General features: G+C 30.5%; 2 protein-coding genes and 2 pseudogenes across 7 annotated transcripts in view; all 4 read right to left on the bottom strand.

The window, feature by feature from the left end:
* Window positions 1–8: 8 nt before the first annotated feature.
* On the bottom strand, window positions 9–353 carry LOC119612084 (annotated as a pseudogene).
* A 7-nt stretch (window positions 354–360) lies between these two features.
* On the bottom strand, window positions 361–2,080 carry LOC119612082 (F-actin-monooxygenase Mical-like; the record flags this gene model as incomplete). Its single annotated transcript, XM_037967805.1, has 2 exons — window positions 2,022–2,080; window positions 361–1,942 (listed from the first exon to the last, which is right to left on the bottom strand). Coding segments are annotated over exons 1-2 (1,641 nt in total), but the record flags the coding sequence as incomplete, so codon positions are not given.
* Window positions 2,081–2,087: 7 nt separating this feature from the next.
* On the bottom strand, window positions 2,088–3,680 carry LOC119612088 (annotated as a pseudogene).
* Window positions 3,681–3,781: 101 nt separating this feature from the next.
* Window positions 3,782–23,603, bottom strand: part of LOC119612091 (F-actin-monooxygenase Mical-like) — a 50,185-nt gene continuing 30,363 nt past the window's right edge. For 2 of the 6 annotated variants that reach the window (XM_037967813.1, XM_037967814.1), the window contains 12 exons: window positions 10,234–11,236; window positions 9,778–10,169; window positions 9,486–9,715; window positions 9,283–9,415; window positions 8,761–9,221; window positions 8,643–8,704; window positions 7,694–7,942; window positions 6,116–6,601; window positions 5,453–5,722; window positions 4,910–5,387; window positions 4,695–4,810; window positions 3,782–4,507 (listed from right to left, as the gene is read on the bottom strand). In XM_037967813.1, the coding sequence (XP_037823741.1) occupies window positions 3,797–4,507; window positions 4,695–4,810; window positions 4,910–5,387; window positions 5,453–5,722; window positions 6,116–6,601; window positions 7,694–7,942; window positions 8,643–8,704; window positions 8,761–9,221; window positions 9,283–9,415; window positions 9,486–9,715; window positions 9,778–10,169; window positions 10,234–11,235 (4,590 nt within the window). In that variant the 5' untranslated portion in view covers window position 11,236 and the 3' untranslated portion in view covers window positions 3,782–3,796. Of the gene's footprint in view, window positions 4,508–4,694; window positions 4,811–4,909; window positions 5,388–5,452; window positions 5,723–6,115; window positions 6,602–7,548; window positions 7,943–8,642; window positions 8,705–8,760; window positions 9,222–9,282; window positions 9,416–9,485; window positions 9,716–9,777; window positions 10,170–10,233; window positions 11,237–11,381; window positions 11,536–23,603 lie in introns of those variants that run through there. The other 4 variants (XM_037967812.1, XM_037967815.1, XM_037967816.1 and 1 more) reach the window with 4 other exon arrangements.

The following is a 23,603-nucleotide window of genomic DNA, read 5'->3' as shown; positions in this document are numbered from 1 at the left end:
TCCACGGCTTTGTCATCGGAGGTGTTCCACCTCTGTTAGTTGTGGAACTTTGTATTGAACTACGTCGAGAATCTCGAGGACTCTGTTTGCAGGGTGTTACTAAAGGTGTAGATTTTTTCGAACTACTCTTGGAACTGTCGATGGAAGATGATTTTAGTTCAGGGCTTTTCCATAACTTGATATTCTTTATCTCGTTGGATTAGAGCATGTCTTCGTTCTAATTCAAATTCCTCTATCAAACGTTTTTGAGAAGCCTCAGTATTTGCATCAATGTTATTAAGCTGCTTTATAGAAGTTGTGGGTGATTTATCTCTCAGATTAACTACATTTTCTTTATCATTTAGAGATGATAAGGATACTATCTGCAGTCTTAGGTGATGGGACTTCTTTCCCTTTAACTGAGTTTCTCGAAAGATTTTGCTCTTGTGTTTCACTTTGTAAAATTGTTTTTTTGATTTGTGATGCATTTTCTTCCGGTGATCTTACACTTTCCTTGAATTTTTCGTCACTGGATGTGGTATTTAATTCAGTGATGGCGTTTGATTCCATTTTCTTTAATTTGTTTAAACTCTCTATTGACTCAGGCTTCGATAAGTTAGTTTTAGCACTTGCGGGTCCTTTACGTCTTGGTGGCATTGGACTGCTTGGTATCATTTCCATATTCCATTCTAATGAAGGCTCCCTTAAATTGGGTTTCGGTTGCAAATGTTCTTCTACTGTTAAATGTGACTCCATGGGGTTGTTAGTAGAAGCAGTCGGCGTTGTAGAATTTGTTTGTGATTCTTTGGATTTAGTGCTGCTATCAGAAGTATTCTGTTTATCATCTTCCAAGGAATCAGTATCCTTGTTTTGAGCAATGGGTTTCAGAACCTTTGTAAACTCTGTAACATTTTCGGGCAAATTACTTTGAAAGCCATCGTCTAATGATTTTGTAACTACAACTAAAGGTTTTTGGGAAGCAATTTCAGAGGATTTCGCAATATTTTTTGATATTTCTGGTTGGTCTTGTATAAAATATTTGTATGGAGTTTGAGATTCATCGAATAAAACATCATCTTCATCTATAATTCTTGGAAACTTTAATGGTTTCGTAGTATTTTTAGAGTTATCTTTCTCGAAACTGGCTTCCAAATCGTTTCTGGCAACAACCATCATTAAATCTTGCACGGATGGTGGCATATTAGTTGGTGATAATCTTGATAATTTCTTTTTTATTCTTTGTGGAGCTAAGGGAGCAGGAGAATCACTAGACGATGAAAGACTTTTTTGTCTGCGTTGTGGTTTAGTCGGAAAATTAAATTCATTCGCAGTAGTATTCATAGGAATCTTAGTGACAATGGAATTGACATCAATTTCTAATGATGATTCTTTATCAGCATCTCTTTCCAAGGATTGTACTCTGTCTAATATATCTTCATCTAAATGTTCCTCCTCTTTATTAATTGGTGATCGTGGTGTTATAGCTATTAACTCATCATTCGAGTCAAATTCTACATTCACTAGCATTTCATCGGAAAATTGACTAAATAATTTCTCTATGCTTTCATCCTCTGAAGAGCCCCGCATTTGGACGGTAACTGGAGCCACACTAGGACTTTTACTTATGGATGTACACAAGGAATCTGTATCATAATTATCTGTGCTTAATATAGTTTTATTTAAATTTACATCAGTGTTTAATTCTTCTACAGTTGTTGCATGTTTTTCTAAATCGGCCGCCGCTGCAAGTTCTAACTTCTCAGTAAGTGATGCATTAGACAATCTGCGAGACTGTAGACTAGTCTGCGAACCACGTCGAGAACTACTTAGAGATTTGTCACAGCCAGTTTTGGGCAAATTCTTTATATCTTCTACCAAAGGTCTCACATTAACGGGCGTTTCTTCGCTGGTATTCTTATTTTGCGCAACATGTTTTTCCAAAATCTGCTCTTTTGGTTTTTTCCTGAACAGTATCTTTATCTATATTGACGACTTCCGATTTCTTGGGACTTACTTTGGTAGAAGTTGGATTATTTGTTTGCTTACTAACACTTATTAAAGCCAATTCTTCCAATGAAGTGTAGATGGCTTGTTTATTCATGTTTACATTAGAGCTTTGTAATTTCTTTTCGGGTGATTTTTTTTTTCTGGCGATTTTTTCTTTTTAATTGGTGATTTCCTCTCTCAGGACTTTTTTGTTTTAGTCCAAAGAATTTAGCAAATTTCGATTCTCTGTATTGTATTGGCAAATCATTGTAAAGACGTTTTTCTTCAGGTTCTTCCTCACTTTCTTTAGCTTGCTTTTTGTTATGAAAATCATTTCGTTTCTTTTGCAGGAAATTCGTAGCCTCACTGCGCCACTCTGTTTTTAAGTATTCCATAGTCTTTTCCAAATCACTGAAATTGGTCCGACTCACGCGATACTATGGACTCTTTCGATTTATTTAAATTACTTGTTGTGGATTCCATACGTCGCAATTTGAAGACATGATCTGATGAACCCATCGAACTCAACGATTCGAAGCGTTTAAGTATGTTCTGCACACCACTAGGACGATCGCCATCTTCTTTTGCCATTTCCGACAAATCGTTTGTTGCTGTCGACAATCATACTACTCCTGCGTTGTAATTCACCCTCTCCAAATGATTTGGCTTTGAGCAATTTCTTTCGTTTATCATTGGCACTGCTTGAGGTTTTCTTTGGTAATCCAAGATCTATGCCAGTTTCCTCTAAAATACGTTCTATTTTATCAGAATATCCTCACTAGGTGATTTTTCTTCTTGAAATAGTTGCTGATACTCCATACTGGGAGATCGTTGAGCCTCATTACCACTTTCTAGAATTTCGTCTAAAATACGATCATCATCGTCTTTAGGCAATGCAGTCTTCTTCTGGTTTAATGTTTTCTTGGCCTTAGTACCTTTTGGAACAATTTTTCTTATTATCTTAACATTACCCTTTTTTCCTGAATTGGCCACTGCTGTTGTAGTAACTACTTTGGCAGCAGGTTTCTTTTTTACTATATCTATAGCTCCATCCAATTGATTATCTTTTAAACTGTAATTTGTTGATCCCAAAGAGGTTTGGCGTTTGGGAGCTGTTTTTGCTTCCGACTTGTCAGTTGTATTTGATTTGCAGGTGACATGGTGTCTAAAGCTTTTTCCGTTTGAGACTTTTTCAATATATCCGCCACCGTTACCACGGACGGTCTTCTTTGAGGTACCGGACTGCTGGGAAAGTATTTGGTAAGATCTATCTCATTAAGAGTTTTCTGATTTTTGTTCAAAGCATTTGAGGCATTTTTCTCTTGTTTTTGATTTGGAAAATATTTTGATAGATCCACATTCGAGGGCACTGCTTGAGCACTAATTGTGGGAGTTTCCATTTGTGATTTTATAGAATCCAAAGTTCCCGAAAAGCTTTTTGCTTCAATTTCTTTTAGCTTATCTACCATTTTCTTATTGGGTTTAGGGGAAAACTTACTTTCTACTTTGTACAACATTTGGCCCATATCTTTGCTTTTATCTTTAACATTTGTATCCGATTTTGAGAGGTCAATTTTCTTAACGATATTTAAAATATTTTCAAGTTCCATTTTACTGTCAGATTTTGGAATTTTCGCATCAATGGAACTTTTAGCTTTAACTAAAGGACTTGAGGTTGCTGATTGGCTCTTAAAACTATTCGATCTACTGGTTGTAGGATTTTAGCAGGAGTTTCCTTTGATTCTGCATTGATTTTGCTCTGTACGCCTTTTGAACTATTTGCTGTTGTGGCTTCCAGTTTAGCTTGCGGGCGATTTTCTTGTTTTTTAAATCATTTAATAAATCTAAAATTGCAGCATTTTTTTTCAGCCTCTGTTTTAAATTTAGACTTAGGTGCTAATGTTTCAGTTTGTTCCTCATTTTTAATTGCTGGAGTCAAACTATCATTAAATTTAGATTTTGGCTTAAAAGGATCCGAGCCGTTTTGTGGCTTGGAATCCACGATCTTTTCTTCACTCTTATCTTCCTTTGCTGGTGTTTTTGGTGCAAAAAATTCATCTTTGAATTTTGATATGGGTTTTAAGAAATTATCCACCTTTTCTTCGAATTTCGTTTTGGCCGCCGCTTTATTGTCAGCCAACCACTTCTCCTTCATGGTCAATTTTTTCAAAATATCGCTACGTATGAGATTCTCCTTGGCAATTGTCTCTATATCCTTATTCATCTTAACAACATTATTTAAACGATACAATTTTTCCGTAATAGCATCTATATCAGCACTGAATTTGTGCTCTGAATTTTGTTCCAATTTTTCAATATCTGCTTTAGTGACAGAAGATAAACTCCTATTGCCATTTGTTAGCGAAGAAGCAGACTTGAACGAAATATCAGATGCATTGGACAAAATAGAATCCTTTCGTTCTTTACTTGTATCCACTTCTAAATTCTTATTATTTTCTTTTTCAGTTGCTACTTCATTTTCTGTTTTATTCTCGATAAAATCTTTATTATTCATAGTGGTAACGTCACTAGTTAATTTTACCTACATTTTTATAAATTTAAATTTTGTACATGAAACCAACACCATAATTGTATAAAGTAAAATGTAAAAATAAACAAAAAATATAATTTTTTGTTTTATAATGATGATGTGCGTATGATTTAAAGAAAAAAGTTTAAGGTATATTTAATAAAAGAAGACAAATTATATAAACATTTTATTTGCTTACCTCTGTTTCAGTATCTGTGGGTAAATTAGGAGGTAAAGGTGGTAAACGAACTTCTTCACGGCGCAATTCTCTAGCTTTAGCAAATTCTTCACCTTCTGTATCGTCTTTGCCGTCGTCTGAAAAGAGTGAAAATTGAATTAAAAAAAACAACATATTAACATTTCTCTGGGAAGAATTTCTGAAATATATAATTTAATTAAATTGTATTTGCTTACCTGCCATACCCTCACTGGAATCATAAGAATCGTCAGAGTCATCAGTATCTGAATAATTTTGTTTGCCAATCCACTCAGAGGCCAGTTGCAAAGTTTGAGCACCCAATGGAGAATCGTTTGCCTCTTCGAACATGTCAGAATCTGAATCGTGGTCCGAGTCATCTGAACTTGAAAGGTCTGATTCTGAATCATTATTGGATTCTGGTAGGAAATTGCGACCTGACCACTCGTGTTCATCTATAATATGTTCTTCAGAGGGTTCCCCGTCTGACATGGCATCGGTATTTTCGAATTCTATGCGTTCCGGTGTTTGGCCACGTTCCAAGAGATCCAATTTGGCAACATTATCGACTGGGCCACGTTTATCTGGCGTTCTAGGTTCATCACCCGATTCACTATTGATATATGTAGGCACAGGTGTTTTAGCCACTGAAGCAGCACTAGCAGCTGCCTCATTTTGTTGTTGTTGTGTAGGTTTCTATATAAAGACAAGGAAAGTGAGAAATATCTATGTATATTACAATAATAGTAATTTATAAATACCCTCTGTCCTGGTTTGCGTACCACCGGTCGTATTGCTTTGGCTGGTAATCTGAAATGTTGTGTACAATAGAAGCGACCATTGGGATCGTCACGATCGAAGGCATAAGCTCCCAATCGTAAGTTTGTATGACAATGATGACATTTAAGACAACCTCGATGCATAACCAAATTTTCTGTTTGCAATTTTTCCATAAGATATACGGTCTGCTTGCAGAAATGACACTTTTCAGAGGCTGCTTGTTTCTTAAAGGCCAAAGCCACTTTGGTACTCTGAGAATGTGAGGCAATAAAATGTTATGTCATTAAATAATTTATATAATAATCTTAACTTTTAATATAATAAAACATATTTCATAATTATTGTAGTTAATGTTACAATTTTATTAATTTTGTATGTAAATGATGATGTTTTTGTTACTTGTTTATGAATTTTCGAAATTGTGAAGCAGCGAGTTTTGATATTTATATTTGCTATAGTTAGTGCGATTTTCTTTAGATGTTAATGAAAATAATGAAATCAATTACATAAATAATAATTGGACAATAATTAAGTAATAAAATCTAGTAAATAAAAAATTTATAAAAAAAATTCAAATAAAAAATAGAAAAATTTGTGTTTTTGTGGCGGTTTTTAATGTTTGGATAGATGATGATGGTACTCACTGATTTTGGTACTACTGTAGGGGGATTCTTTTCTTCCGATGTATCGTCACGTTTTACAAATTGCCCCGCTATTGAAGCAACTTTACCCACTTCCAACACATTACCCTCTTTCAATTGTTTATCCAGATTCTTAAGCGTTTGATCGATTTCTTTGAATTTCTCTTCTGCGGAATCTTGGCGTGTGGGTTTTGACATTTTATTTTGTCTCGCCTGAAACTGTTCTCTACTCCACTTTGGCACCTTTTCACGACCTTTGGGTCCATGAACTTCCGTCTTCTTCGATTGTTCAATTTTTTTTTCAATTTCTCTTACATTCCAATCGTTGCTGTCGATTTTCCCTATGGCACGCATTAAATCTTTAGGCTTTTTATCACTGCCATAGGCATTACGTGATGAAATGCGTTGTTCCATAGATTTGATACGATCGCTAAATTGTTCATCTACATTGCGAGGCAGAGCTGAAGGTATATCACTACGTTCACGATCCTAGTTTTTGGTATTTTTTAAGGGCAATTGGGTGACGAATTTTGATTTGTTTGTTTTTAATATTTTTTTTTTATATTTTACAGCCAGGAGTTTGTGTTTGGAAATAAGGTTAAAAAGGTAGAGGGTATAAGTGTAAATGATGGGAAATTGTGTTTTTTGTTTTAGTTTTAGTGTTTTTAATTGTTATTATTTTTGTTGTTTAATTTAGGGAAATAAGGAAACAAAAATGCATTAATTAGGTTTAAAACAAAAGGGAGTTATGAAAGGAACGAAAAGAAAAAAATATAAAATTTAGTTATAAAAAATAATATTAATAAAAGTTTAATAAACAAAACAAAAGTTAAATAGATAAATAATTAATTAATCAATTAAAGAAACAAAGTAACAACACACTGAAAATATTAGTTTGGTTTATTTAAAAACATATTTTTTTATAAAAAAGTATCAGAATTAATTCTGATACTTGAAGTAAAGCTTCTTTTCGGCATTTCTCTGTTAGCTCTAGCATGGTTTAGCTATATAAACAAGTTAAAATTTACTAAAATTTTTTATATCAAATATCGCTTTTTTCATTAACACCACTTTCTAAAACTCTCCATTAAAAAATTTCCTGATGTTATTGAAATATTACATAGTGTTAATCCAAATAAAGTTTTTTATTTAAAAAGCATTATTGCAAAACGTCTTAAACACTTCATATTTCCAAATATGTTTTTTTTAAAGCGAAAAAGGAGATGCAAAGATTTGAAATAAATTGTCACAACTAAACTCTATCAAATTAGATTTCTGGCAATGATAAAAAGAACGACAATAACAAAGCTTCCATATACATACAAACATACATCCATCTATGTATAATGTACATACATACGTCAATAATGAAACATTCGTTCGCTTATTGTTTTATTAATATTGTTTAAAAACAATTAAATGTTATAACTCTTATGTAGTAGTATTATTTAAGGTCAGCTGTTAGAAAACATTGAACACATTTTATTTTTTTTTTTTATTAAATTTCATTTTCGAAAACAAAAGCAAGCACTTAAATTCATTGCACATGCGTCTTCAAAAACATCATTGATCATCTCTTACGGGATACAGTAATTTTCTTTCCAAATCTTTAACACGATCGTTGAATTCGGGAGCCTGCTGGCGATACAGAAATATCGAATAATCTTCAAAGGGAGTATTTTCATCGGCTTCACGTAAGAAGGTATTGGCTTGTAGCATGTGTAGAGATTTGTAAAAGTTTTGAGTTTGTTGATAACGTTGCTGACGTCGCTTACTTTGGCGATCTTGACGATTCAGTTCAATTTCTTGCAAACGTTTTTGTCGTTCCTCCTGATTTGTAGTATATAAAATTATTTAAGGAATAATTTAATTTTGTATTTTTCTTTAATAGGAAATGTAACAATTTTCTATCGCGTACATTTAAACATTTGTTTAACACAAACATTTTATGCAAAATCCTTTGTTAATTTATATAGCTGAATATTTTTTTTTTTTTTTTCGAATATATTAAGACAAGAGGTTTTGTTTCTTTTCTTGGGAAGATGGGCTAATTGAAAATATTTTAAGATGACACATACAAAATGGGACAATACAATACAAAGACAATTGTAGAAATACCTGATCATATGACGAAGATGATGTTATGATGTCATTACCCAAAATATGTGTATTTTCATGATAATGATTTATTATGAAATGAACCTTTATAATTCAAAAATTTTGTTTTAATGTACATGAGAGTTATCAATCAATCAATACATTATATTATAGCAGCAGAAATACATAATATTATTGATTGAAAAGTGATCGTATATAAATTTATACAAAATTAAGTTTAACTTAAGAGATCATTTGAAAATGAATTTTATATAATACAAAATGAAAATATAACAAAAAAAATGAAAGCAAAAAAATAATTTATACAAAGTTTTAAAACCATTCAATGGTTTGCATATTGAAAGATCACTTTTCAACGTCTATGTATAACATGAGAAATAACATTCGAGAAAAATCCAGAAATTCTACTCACAATATTGGCAGCTTTATCAGCACTTCGGCGTTTTTTGGCACGACGAGGAGTATCAGTTTGTGCTGAAAGACAAATCAGTTATTTTGATGATTAAATAAGTCCTTATATAAAGATTTACCTGCATTGCCTGCACCTGCAGCATTACCAACAAACTGTTGTTCGTAACGTCGTTGGCGTTTTAGTTTCTCCTCATCCAGTACAGAGCGTCTTTGCACCACTTGAGGAACATCCACCAGATCTTGTATGGGAGATTTGGCTTTTTGTTTGGTAGAAAGTTGTAAAAGTTTCGAAAAGTCCGGCTGGGCATGAGCATTGTTAGTTTTGTATTTCTCACGCAAATCAGAGAAATCAATTTTGGGATGCTTTACATGTGGTATTTCACCACGAAATACTTCACAGATTTGTTCTAAGTAATTAAGCCAAACTTTCGATTCTACATTGCTTAATTGTAATGAATCTTTGCCACTCATTATGCGTGGTATATGTAATTCTTTGTCTAATATCTTAAAAGCGAGATCATTTTGTTCCACGGGGCTTAAATCTTTAACTGTATTAAAATCGACTAGATCTGGACGATAACTAAAGAAAGAAGCAAATAATTTGAATTATAATTAAACACAAATTCTATCAAAATTATTACCGATTTATTAAAGCACATAAAACTTTGCCATTGGTAAAAACATCTGAAACTTCTTTAAGTTCCTTGGTAAATTCGTAGGCATGTAATTGGGCACAGATCCACCTCAGTAATACAGTACTTAAAGGCATAGTATCTATACATAAAGAAAAAAACAATTATCGTTATTAAGTACTTTAAAGCTGTGACAGCCATCTGAGACAAACCTCCACTGCGACGTTTCCTGCGCACTGGAGTATCGACCTGAGTAGGTTGTAAAGCATTTGTATCCATAAATGTTTGTTCTAAAACGCTATTATCATCTGTATCGATTAAATGTTTAACCTGCCAAACATTTACCGATGTACGATTTAAATTGGGATAGCGAGTGGCGGGATCTACCGTATAACTACCAATATCACGCTGCAAGTTTTCCGGCGTGGTTTGACCCAAAAGTCTACAATATTAAAAAGAAACATTTCAATGAATTGTTTTACCAATTTACAATGTTTAATGTACCTGTAAATACTTTCACGCTGAGCTACAACACCCAAAGTACTATTGCCAGAATTGGACCATAGTTTTATGGCATATGCAGCATCCATACTGGATAAGAAACCACGAGCACAACCAGAGCCTGTGGGCCAAAAGGGCTCCAGCAAACTATCACCCACCAGACATTGCAAGAGACGGAATCCTTTGCGCACTATTACACGACAAGAAGATTCAGCGGCAAACATGGAGGTAAAATCAAACATGGCCACATCGGGTTTTCCATAATGATTAACAGCAAATTCTAAATTTGGCATTTGATATTTGGTAGAAAATTCAGCAGCTTCGCGAGCATAGTCTAAAAGTTTCTCAGTATTTACATTAATAGGAGCTAATAATTCCGCAGGATCTGCAAAGTCCTTTTAAGAAAGAATTTTAATTATTTTTTAAACTTTAAATTTTGTATTCCAAACCTAGACTTACTTGTAAAATAACTCCTTTGTCGATAAGACTATGCTTTTTGGCAGTCATTACAAAGTAATGTGTTTCATCCTTATAGTATACAATATTTTCCAAATCTATACCAGTTGTATGGTACAACTCCTTAAAGAAGGATTGATTGAATATAAACGCTACACCACTTATTTCCTCCGCCTTAGCTTCTGCTTCAGTTTTTTTATTTATGAAATTTGCCGTTATCGCTATGGCAAGTTTTCCTCGAAATTCTTTACGTTTAAAAGCCTCCAACGTATTGCGTTTACCATCTGCTCCTATTAGCACATCAAATTCATAATGCGATACGGCATGATCAGCCGGCGTAACCGATGCCCTCCAACCACAACCATCACCACTTGGTTCTATTGTGCGTTCGAACGATACACCCTCATGAATTTCAACGCCCAAGAGTAAAGCTACTTTAAGTAAAATACATTGCAACTGTCTAATCGATATATGATCTATGGAGCCAGCACAAAATTTTCCATAGAATTTCTTTGCACCCAAATTGCGTAGATCCGTTATAACAAAGGGCCACAAATGCAGAACATTGTTGCGCGAAATACGATCTCTCTTCTCAACCACCACCACTTTGGCGCCTAGCAGTTGGGCTTCGATAGCTGTGCGTAGACCACAGGGACCGGCACCAATTACTAGCACTCTTGTCCCAGTACAGGCTGTACCTTTGGCATAGGCTCGGTGAGCAGCTCTTGCATCGAATTTCTTCCATAAAGCCTGTGCCTTCCATGAACGCACTTTGGTTTTAAGCTTTGGATAGAACTCATTAAGGGGGGCGGGTCGTAAGCCAACAACATCACACATTTGGCGATGTAAGCCAAGTATTTGACGCATTGTGGTGGCCACACAAAACAAATCAAACATCTCGGCTGCAGCAGCGGCTGCCTCATTGTCAGCCATCTGTTGCGCCAACAGTTGCTGCTGCTGCATTTGCAGCTTTTGCTGTTGGCGTTGATGAGCTGACCGACTCATGCTGAAAACAAAAAACAAATAACAAAAATTAATTAATCGATTAAGAAAAATAACCATTAAGAATTACATATAATTAAAAGTTAAACATTGTTTATGAAAGTACTTTTTCTACAAAAACTTGAACAAATTGTTTATATTTAATTTACCACTTCACTGTGCAAACATAATAAATGGTAGTCTTTTGAGGAATAGTAGTATTATCATCTGCCATGGTTATTCTAATAAATAATTTACAGAATTTTAAACTTTTTCTTACAAACACGTTACTTTAGGTGTTGCTTTTCGTTTTGAAAGTTTATTTAATAATGAAAACTTTTTATCCTACAACCTGTGTTTATATATTCAAATGTAAAACAAAATAAAGAATATTATCCATTCATAGTCGCAAAACAAACAAAAAAGGAAGGAAAACGTCAATGAACCCATAATATTTTGTAAAATTGTAAAATGTTTGTGCGAATACTTTTTTTTCTTTCTTAAGCATTTTATTACAAAGAACATTAAAGGAGACATTCAAGATGATCAATTAATAATGTATCATTTGAATGAATTTATTTATGTCTACAATTGTCATAATGTTGTTTTCTTAATGTTAATAAATTTACTTTGTAATACACACACAACAGCCCATTTTACACAAAAGCTGAGGACAATTTAATTTAAATATTTTAAAGAAATTTATATTAATCATTCTCTGAGTATGAACATAAATAGGACTATTAAAGAAATTTTAATATATTTTTAGATTTCTTATCTATAGTCTAGTTTATAGCTTAGTCCATAGTCTAGTCTATAATTAAGCTTAGTCATTAGCCTAGTCTATAGTCTAGTCTATAGCCTAGTCTTTAAACAGAAATTTGTAACCGAATATGGCCATTAGACTAGGATTAATATTGAAATAAATCAAATTAAATTAAAAATATAGTATAGTCTATAGTCTATGGTATTGTCTATAATATAGTCAATAGCGCGATATATAGTATTATCTTAATTATATTCTATAATCAACCTGTATTTTACTGAAAAAATTTTTGATATCGGGATTTATACTGTAATTCTAAACTACATTTATGGTCTTGCTACAAATAATTTAAATATTTCTAATACATACATATTTATGTACACATTTTAATAAATATACCAATAAGTTCAGTAAACTTTAAGAGACAAAATTTGTAAGTACCTGAATCTATCTGAATCTATAAAATACATATTTCTCGGGTATCCGATAGATTAATTGAAACTGAATGTTATTTTTGTAATCATTAAAAACATTATCTCGCATAAAGGAAATAAATGTATACATGTGTTAACAATAACTAAAAGAAAAAGAGAGAAAAAACAATAACAAAAATGTAATAAATAATACAAGTACTAACAAAAATTTTTCTAAGTACAATAATATCAAGTTTATTAAAAAAAAAAAAAAAAAAAAAAAACTAAAAACAACAGGTACAACATACAAATACGAGGAGCAGTTGAAAAATTTCTTTTAAGTTTTAGCAAAAGTTTCAAATTATTATCTTAATTCTTTAAACATTTTTTATTTAAAAAACTAAGGGTTTCCCAGATTGCTGTCGTATGTTAGTGCTTTCAAATTAACCAATAAATCGAGACAACGAAGTAGTGTGGCTAATGGTAACGCCAACGACTCTTTTATACATTATTTTTTGGTTATGTATTTCTTATTTTCATGAGTTTTTATAATGTTTATGTTATAAAAATCTATAACAAAAATACATATAATATACAAAATAAAACAAGAAATAAACTTCAAGTGGGTCGATAAATAGAAAGAGGCAGTCTGTTGTTCTATCGACAGATAGACAGACTTAATAGAATATCACATGTGTTTAGAAATAAAGTAAAAATACTAACCACATATAAAATGCAAAATTTTTTTTGGTTTAAAATTAAATTCTTTTAAAGTTTTTCTACTTATTAATTTATTTATGCACGTGTATGCTTTACATACAAAGTTTCCAGGGGCTTTCACAGTTCTAGTAATTTGTTTAGAAGTTTAACTTTGTATTTTCTTACAGCTTAATACTTTTAATTGAATTGTGACCAGTTCGCTAGTAGACGGAGTAGTATAGTCTAGTCTATAGTCTAGTCTATAGTCTAGTCTATAGTCTTGTCTATAGTCTAGTCTATAGTCTAGTCTATAGTCTAGTCTATAGTCTAGTCTATAGTCTAGTCTATAGTCTAGTCTAGTCTATAGTCTAGTCTAGTCTATAGTCTAGTCTAGTCTAGTCTATAGTCTAGTCTAGTCTATAGTCTAGTCTAGTCTAGTCTATAGTCTAGTCTAGTCTAGTCTATAGTCTAGTCTAGTCTAGTCTAGTCTAGTATAGTCTAGTCTATAGTCTAGTCTATAGTCTAGTCTATAGTCTAGTCTATAGTCTAGTCTATAGTCTAGTCTATAGTCTAGTCTATAGTCTAGTCTATAGTCTAGTCTATAGTCTAGTCTAGTCTAGTCTATAGTCTAGTCTATAGTCTAGTCTATAGTCTAGTCTATAGTCTAGTCTATAGTCTAGTCTATAGTCTAGTCTATAGTCTAGTCTATAGTCTAGTCTATAGTCTAGTCTATAGTCTAGTCTACAGTCTAGTCTATAGTCTAGTCTATAGTCTAGTCTATAGTCTAGTCTATAGTCTAGTCTATAGTCTAGTCTATAGTCTAGTCTATAGTCTAGTCTATAGTCTAGTCTATAGTCTAGTCTATAGTCTAGTCTATAGTCTAGTCTATAGTCTAGTCTATAGTCTAGTCTATAGTCTAGTCTATAGTCTAGTCTATAGTCTAGTCTATAGTCTAGTCTACAGTCTAGTCTATAGTCTAGTCTATTGTCTAGTCTATAGTCTAGTCTATAGTCTAGTCTATAGTCTAGTATATAGCCTTGTCTATAGTCTTGTCTACAGACTTGTCTACAGTCTAGTCTATGTTCTATTCTATTGTCTAGTCTATAGTCTAGTCCATAGTCTAGTATATAGTACGGTCCGTAGTATATACTACAGTCCATAGTCTAGTCTATAGACCAGTTCAGTCTAGTCTAAAGACCAGTCCATAGTCTAGTCTATAGTCCAGTTCAGTCTAGTCTATTCTGTAGTATAGTCTATAGTCAAATCTACAGTCTATTCTATAGTCTTGTCTACAGTTTAGTCCAGTCTATAGCAGAGTTCAGTCTATAGTCCAGTCTATAGTTTAGTTTATAGCACAGTCTATAGTCCAGTCTATAGTATAGTCTAGTTCAGTCAATAGTCTAATCTAGTCTAGTCCAGTCTATAGTTTAGAATATTATTTGAAATAAAATTGTATAAATGTATTTAAAAATTATTTTATACATTTGTTAAGTGCATTTAAACATTTGTCTGGAATTGCGCCTAGAATAGGTACAATAGGTGTATCCGTTATGTATATAAATATTTTCTACATTTCTCTCTCAAACATACATACATATTTATACTAAAATCAGACAATAGTAATGATGCAAATGAGGTGTCGGCCACAAAGATCATCATCATCATGCAAACGAATAAACTTTGTCACTGTCGCTAAATGACTGACAACACAAAAAAAGAAATTTAAAACAATAATTACTTAAAACATGACGATGTTCATGATAATAATAAAATAAATTTTTTAGTAAGTTTTTTCAACAAAAAAGTTCATTGTAGTCATAAAAATACATATGTTAGGTTGATGGTGCCCAGCGAAGGTGTCGGTCGGTCATTATAGTAATTTAACAGAATTTTTCCACCTGTGACATTTAAATTTAAACTAGAGTAAATTTATTACAGTTTGGTTATGGAATTTTAATAAAATTTTTAATAAAATTCCATAACCAAAAGTATTTAAATGTTATAGTGAGATGACAAAAACCGATATTACAAATTTGTATTTTAAATAAAAACATAACCTATAACAATTATTTATAAATTAATATTGAAGAACTAGTTTGAAATTCACTTCAGTAAAAAAGTAAAATCAATTAGTAATTTACATACAATTCTAGAATTTTTTACATTTTGTGAGATTAAAAAAATTTTATTAAAAATGACATAACCTCAAAATTTAAAAGTGCATTATAAAAAAATATTTAATGGAAAACGTTTTCCTTCTTCATTTATAAAAATATTTCTGAGAAGACTAACTTTAGTTTAGTTTAGTTTCAATTGTGAATAATGTGTTTTACAATGATTTCATTTCTCTTTAAAATTCAATCAGTCTCAACAAACAATAATAATTTACTAAGATTTTTATTTTGCTTTGTTTTTTTTTTTTTGCCATCATTCTTTCATTCATTGTCTTCTGCTTCTAGTCAACTTCCAAAAATTCCCTTTACCACCACTTCTGCTTTTCGCAGTCCACATGTTCGAAATGGCGCAAAACAATGCATTGTTTATTGAGGCAGTATTTTATATTAAGACAATTTCTCATATTTTTTTTTTTTGTGATTAATTTTATTTTTATTCTCGTTTTGTTGTTGCTATTATCCTAGTAAAGAATTTAATAAATATGAATATTACGGTGGTGTTTTTAACTCGTTTTCGAATTTGAGGAGGTATGGTTTAGATTTTAAAATCTGGAATTTTTAGTCAAATCGTTATTGTGTTAGGATGTTTAAGAGTAATACACTAAAAACAGTTTATGTGACCTTTGACCTCCAATATCTCACATACATAAGTTTAATAAGGATTCAGAACATTCATGTTATAAACTCATTTCAACTCAAAACCAATGGTTATCATTATCCGATTTGATGTAAATTTTAAGAGTTTAACTAATTCATCAAGAATCCTATAATTCCCAAAATAATAACGAAAACATTAAAAGCCACCCTAATGCCTTACGTGTGTGGGTGGTTGGTTGGTTGAATACAAAAAAAAGTAATAAACATGACACAACAAAACAACACCAAACAAAGAATGAATCATTTTTGGTAAGATAAAACAAAAACAAAAATAAGAAATTCATTTTAGTTAAAACAAAAACAAACACGAAAAAACACCCTTCTTCTATAATGTGTATTACAAAATTTTTGTTATTATTTATTTGGAAATGATTGAGGTAAACAACCCTCGTTTAAAAATTTTTTTATTGTTATTTTTAATTTCAAAATTTCTTTCAAAACACCATAAAAGGCCACAATTTTATTTGAATGACATTTAGGAGTGCAATCTTAAATGACACTAGTCATAATTAAAACATTTTTTTAACACCTGCCAAAGGACTAAAATAAAAAATTCACAGTAGATGCAGGGAGAATTGTTTCGGATTAGACATAATATGTATTTAGTATTGATCTTGAATAATTTCCATTGGTTTTTTTTAAGTTTTAATAAATTGAAATGAAAATTTTCTAATTTATAGCAAAATGAACGAGTTTCATGAATGATGTACTATTTTGGAAATTAGCCAAATAATTTTGAAAAAAAAAAAACATTTTGAGTTTTATATAAAAATATATATAAATTGTATGCATGTGTATTATGTTAGTACCATTATGACGTATCTTTAAAGTGGCCAGCCTTTAATTTATTCAAATGTCATGGTTGCAGTTTTTTTTTTTTTCTAAGGAAATTTCAATAAAATTTTAAAAATTTCTAAAATTAAATAAATCAATATCTCTATAGTAAAAAATATATATAAGGATAATTGTAAAATACTTTATACTTCACTCGAATACAATATAATGCAATCTTTTTGGAACAAGTAATATGAAAACAAACATATTTATTATTTTTCACAAGACTGTTTTTTCCATTCTTGTTAACCAAAGTTTTAGCCTAAACATTAACATTTTACAGTCAATTGAAAAAGGGAGAGAGCGCAGACAGAAAAAGGAGTAATAGACCTATTTTTACTGAAAGATTTCTTTTATACCTACAATTAATTTTACATTTTACAACACAATTGTATGTTGTTGCTGCTGTTGCAGTTGTAGTTGCTTTTGAGTCTTTTTCAAATGACCCAAATTTGTTTACACAAAAATAAAAATAAAACTAAAATAAGAAAAAAAAAATTGAAAATAAAAATAAAAGTATGCATGTTTGTTTTAGAAAGAATCTGAAAGTTTATAAACTGTTGAGTGAAAAACTGTTGGCAGCTATAGGGTTAGCAGGTTTAGACAAGAATATTATCTATATTGCATTTTGAAATTTTGAAAAATTTTAAATTTTTGAAAATTCTAAATTTAAACTAATTTCAGCAATTTAATTTATTATATTTTGACTTTGATTTAAAAGTATGATATGAAATCTGCAAAACCTATATAGAATATCTAAAACAATTGCTAAAGTGTGTAAACACTAGAATTGCATAGTTTGCATTAAAATATTTTGCAAGATTACAAAAAAATAAATCTATGTACATATGTATGTATATATACAAAAATACAGCATAATAGAATATTTAGAACTACTCGTAAAATGAACAGAATAGAACCGTGGCAACAACCATTTAAAAACTCATATACGACTAGATTATGTCATGCGTCTTGCAAACGCCATAAAATACAGAGGCACATAACTAAAACTGCAGATATTTAAAGGTATTAAATTGTTACAGCTTTATTATGTTCAAACTTTATATCAAAATCTAAATTCTATGCCCACATAGTGAAGATATGAGTAAGATACAGAAAATTTCTTATTTTCACTTGATAATTCCAAACTCATAGTTTTCCTTGATATGTTCTAAAGGGGACTTTGAATGGGGGCTAGGGTCAAATGAATCTAAGTTTTGCCGATTTTTGTAAAGATTCTAAACTATTTAACATAATAATTAGCTCAAAAGACCTATTCGGGGGATGCAATTGTATGGGGACTAGTTGAAATAATGGACTTCAAACATTTCCAATAGGTTTCGTCCTTGTGCCAAAAGAAGAGTATGTGCCAAATTTCATAAAATTATCTTGAAAATGGCGACCTGTTGCAAGCGCATCAGGTTTACATGGACACATAGACGGACAGGCGGAAATCGCTAAATCGACTCAGAAAGCGATTCTGAACCGATGGGTATGCTTTAAGGTTAATTTTTTTTTGAAATTTGATTATATGTATCTTGATTAGTTATGAACCGATTTTGTTGAAATTTTTTCTGAATCAAGAAAAAATACCGGTAAAAACCGGTATAAAAATAGCGAAATTGTCAAAACTGAGCTTACCACGTTTGTTAACATTTACATAACGAATATGTATAAAATTTAAATAACACCCAGTTATCATTTTGACACCGTTTTTATTTTGACATTGCAACAACGCATTGTTGTCAATTCGATTACGATTTATGTCATTTTGGTAATGCACCGCTGTGATTTCGACTACGAATCGTTGTCATTTCGACAACGCAACGTTCTGTTTGACAACATAACGTTGTGACTTTGGTAATACATTATTTTTTTTTTGTTGATTTTTGTTGTTGGTTTGACAACTATCCGTACATACTTTGACAACGAAAGTTATGGAAAAATTATAAACACTTTGGTGTCAATTTGGTACCAGGTGTGTATAATTTTAAAACGTCTTTTACCAAAATGTCCTATGTATACCAGTTGGAAAACGGAAAAGTACCAGAAAGTTCTCTTTTATAGATTTTCACACTTAATCAGGACGCTACTTGTTTAATTCTATGTTGCTAGGTTAATATCATAAAAGATTCCAAAGTACCAGTTGAAGAACGAAAAAGTTTACTGTTGTAAATTTTCATTCCATCAGGATTCTATATGGCCGATTTTATGTTTCTAGGTTCAATATTGCAAGAAGTTCTGGTACAATTTTAACACACAAATATCAAATAAACTTAAATTTTCTTTTTAACAATTGCAACATTTTATATTTCTGACACATATCCATCAACTATGTAAAACATTAGACGACAAACATTTAGTTACTAAATTTTAGTATATCAAATAATTTTTCAATGTGTCCACACTAAATGTATGTATGATATGCATGTTTGTATATAAAAAAAAAAAAAAAAAAAAAAAAAAAAAACATAAAAATAATTTATTTAATTTATTTTACATAGTTTCTCTCATCTCATGATATTGTGAAATTAAGCTTTTAAGTTGAATTCTACAAATTAAATACACAATAGAAGAAAAACTATTTTAGAATTTTACTTATTGTGTCTAATTAGAAAATTTTTTGAATGAAAAAGATATATAAATAAATCACAAAAATAACTTACGATTTAAACGTTTTAGAGGCAACTTGTCTTAAGCAATTAGGCGGCTTTTTTTTTATATATAAATTGATTAAAATATAAATTGAAGGAAACTAAAATTCTGTATATTAGAACGTTTTATATATTATAAACTAGTCACCTTCTTAATTAAAATTTTATAAAGAATATTACTCATCAAAAAAGCAGAAAATTTGGAAAAATCAAAAGAGTAATTGCAGTGTGTAAATTAAATAAAATAATTTTTAACACTTATTTGTTGGTGGTTTACATAAATATGACCCATCTGTTTATTTTTAATAAAGAATTAAAATTTTATAATTATTTTTATTTATTTATATACACCTTTATTTACATTATATACACTCTCTCCTATACAATTAGGAGGACTGTTTTAAGTTAAATATGTATAGGTATGTTTGATAATTTGAATTTATCTTGTTTAATTTCCAAAATCTATTGGTAATTTGATTTCTTATTTCGTGGCCTAACTATTTTGACTCAAATATGGCAAATCATATCCTATAGGGTCAAAGGTCAAATTTTTAATAAATACATATTTTGGCTTTTTCGTAATAAAAGTAATAATCACAATTGCAAACGTTATTCAGCACAGTTTGCTTTAACACAGCCCTTAAACCGTTCTACATAATTTCTATTGATGTCTGAGTGTGGAATTAATATTTTTAGATTTGTGTATGTATTTTGAAACGAAAAAAAAAGCAAAACAAAAAGTTTTTGTTTTTATTCTTTAAATCGTGTACACAAAAATAACGATAATTGTGTATTTATTAAATATAAAACAGGTAAATAGTATTTCCATTTACTTCTCTTTATGAATGAGTGCACATTTGTGTTGTTGCTACTGCCACTAACACTCTGCCGCAGCTAAAACTCTTTAAACTACTTGCAGCATTTTGTGTGCTGTCAAAAAAACTAAAACCCCACAAATATAAAAAGAATCAGTGAATACTTATGCACATGGGAAAACTTACATACTTTGGGTATGTATAATATTTATGCTATAAATCAGTGTTCGCCACAAAGAGCACATATTTTTCTAATTAGATTTATTAGGGACTTCCGGACAACTAAACATATATTTATATTATATCATTGTAATATTACCAAATGTTGGTATAAAAAATATCGTTAAAATTCGATTTATTGTTCTCGGACCTTGGAGTTTATGGCTGCCTTCGCTGTTTTTTATGTACAGGCATTGTGCATTTTGATCAATATTATAAAGATTTTTTTGAAATCAGAAAGTGTTTATTTTATCTTAAAATAGTTTTCACTTTAATTCTATGGATTTTTAAACAATTTTAGAATTTTGTTAAAACGGCAGCATTGTTCTATAATTCGACTTCTTGTACGAAATTAGGCTTAGAATACAGACTTGACTATAGACTATAGACTAGACTACACACAGTGGTATAGGAAAAAAAAAGAGGGAAATAATTCGGTAACTTCTAAACGGTTAATCCGATTTTAATGAAATTTGGTATGCACAAAGAGGAGGTGTTGTCGAGTTTAGGTTTTGAATTTGGACCTTATAGGCCAACCAGGGGCCCGGCGGGGGGTCCTCAAATTAGGACACCTCGGCTATGTTAAATTTTTAAAACGATCCTATTTCTTCATTTGAGTTCCGATTTAAAAAAAATTTCGTATATAGAATCTCCTCATCGAGCACTATAAAAAATGTCGTCATAGCAGTAAATTATCTCTTATAGTTTAGGAGATATTCGCATTTGAATATTAAAATTTTAAAATTTTTACCGTCCTTACTTTAGTTTTTTTGATAATAGCAGGTCCAAATATTTCCGATTTTCGCCATTTTTTTTTATTTGCTTAACAACAAGTTTATATACCAAGCAGTGAAAGAATTATGTAAAAATCATGACTGAGTCCAAAGTTATAGGCATTTAAATTTAAAAAATTAAAAAAAGGCGATTTTTTGTCATTTTTTTGGGAAAAAAGTATCTTTTTCTTTTTAAGTTATCTAAAAAGTTTCTAAGAAGATGTATATAGAATTTATACTTTTTGGAAAGCTGACTTTACATAAAATACGATAAATGAAACAAAACCTAAAAATTTTTGATACCGAGGGGACCAGGTCCATCCAAAAAAACCCTATTTTTTATGGAAAATTAAATTTTGAGCAAAAATTCTCAAATCGCATAGTCGATATCAAATTATAGTGACCTGTTTTATATGACCCAATAAGTTCTTAATCATTTTGTAACGGGTTTCGATAACCCCGCCCCTGGTATGGATATAATAGGCAAAAAACCAAAAAATCCCATTTTTGGGATTTTTTAAAACTTTTTTGGGAATTCCGGGATTTCTAATAAGAAAATTCGAAATTTTTATTTAATTTTGGATTTTGAGTAAAAAAATCTACCTAACTGTAAAATTTCATCAAAAAATATTCATAAATAAAATTTTTATTGCAATTTGAAAAATTTGTATCTTCGCAAAAACTGAATAAAAAACATTTTTTAATTTTTTTTAAAAAAAGTATTCCGCGAATTTTTTAATTTTCAAAAATTATATACAGTTTTGAAAAATAGACAAAATTACCTTTCCATTGATATATAACATGCCTACCTAATGTTTTTTAAGTGACAAATTAATTAGGGAAAACTCAACATCTTTTAGAAAATTTGCCTAGCACTATTATTTTCATCCATAAGGTTAACTCTTAAATTTGTTACATATATGGATGAAAATAATAGTGCTAGGTAAATTTTCTAAAAGATGTTGAGTTTTCCCTAATTAATTTGTCACTTAAAAAACATTAGGTAGGCATGTTATATATCAATGGAAAGGTAATTTTGTCTATTTTTCAAAACTGTATATAATTTTTGAAAATTAAAAAATTCGCGGAATACTTTTTTTAAAAAAAATTAAAAAATGTTTTTTATTCAGTTTTTGCGAAGATACAAATTTTTCAAATTGCAATAAAAATTTTATTTATGAATATTTTTTGATGAAATTTTACAGTTAGGTAGATTTTTTTACTCAAAATCCAAAATTAAATAAAAATTTCGAATTTTCTTATTAGAAATCCCGGAATTCCCAAAAAAGTTTTAAAAAATCCCAAAAATGGGATTTTTTGGTTTTTTGCCTATTATATCCATACCAGGGGCGGGGTTATCGAAACCCGTTACAAAATGATTAAGAACTTATTGGGTCATATAAAACAGGTCACTATAATTTGATATCGACTATGCGATTTGAGAATTTTTGCTCAAAATTTAATTTTCCATAAAAAATAGGGTTTTTTTGGATGGACCTGGTCCCCTCGGTATCAAAAATTTTTAGGTTTTGTTTCATTTATCGTATTTTATGTAAAGTCAGCTTTCCAAAAAGTATAAATTCTATATACATCTTCTTAGAAACTTTTTAGATAACTTAAAAAGAAAAAGATACTTTTTTCCCAAAAAAATGACAAAAAATCGCCTTTTTTTAATTTTTTAAATTTAAATGCCTATAACTTTGGACTCAGTCATGATTTTTACATAATTCTTTCACTGCTTGGTATATAAACTTGTTGTTAAGCAAATAAAAAAAAATGGCGAAAATCGGAAATATTTGGACCTGCTATTATCAAAAAAACTAAAGTAAGGACGGTAAAAATTTTAAAATTTTAATATTCAAATGCGAATATCTCCTAAACTATAAGAGATAATTTACTGCTACGACGACATTTTTTATAGTGCTCGATGAGGAGATTCTATATACGAAATTTTTTTTAAATCGGAACTCAAATGAAGAAATAGGATCGTTTTAAAAATTTAACATAGCCGAGGTGTCCTAATTTGATGACCCCCCGCCGGGCCCCTGGTTGGCCTATAAGGTCCAAATTCAAAACCTAAACTCGACAACACCTCCTCTTTGTGCACACCAAATTTCATTAAAATCGGATTAACCGTTTAGAAGTTACCGAATTATTTCCCTCTTTTTTTTTTCCTATACCACTGTGCTACATACTAAACTATAGGCTAGACTACACACTACACTATAGACTAGAATATAGACTACACTATAGGCTAGACTATATACTAGATTATAGACTACATTATAGACTAGACTATAGTGTAGACTATACATTATAGAAGATTGTTTCAATTATAGAAGATTGCACTTAATATTCTCAAACATTTCTACACATAAAAACTCTCAC

Source organism: Lucilia sericata, unplaced genomic scaffold, assembly GCF_015586225.1.
Source record: "Lucilia sericata isolate MDLA Ls3-8-SP2 unplaced genomic scaffold, ASM1558622v1 Contig001598F_arrow, whole genome shotgun sequence".
NCBI classification, from domain to species: domain Eukaryota; kingdom Metazoa; phylum Arthropoda; class Insecta; order Diptera; family Calliphoridae; genus Lucilia; species Lucilia sericata.
The sequence above is the reverse complement of the archived record's forward strand: the minus strand, read 5'-3'. Positions and strand labels throughout refer to the sequence as shown.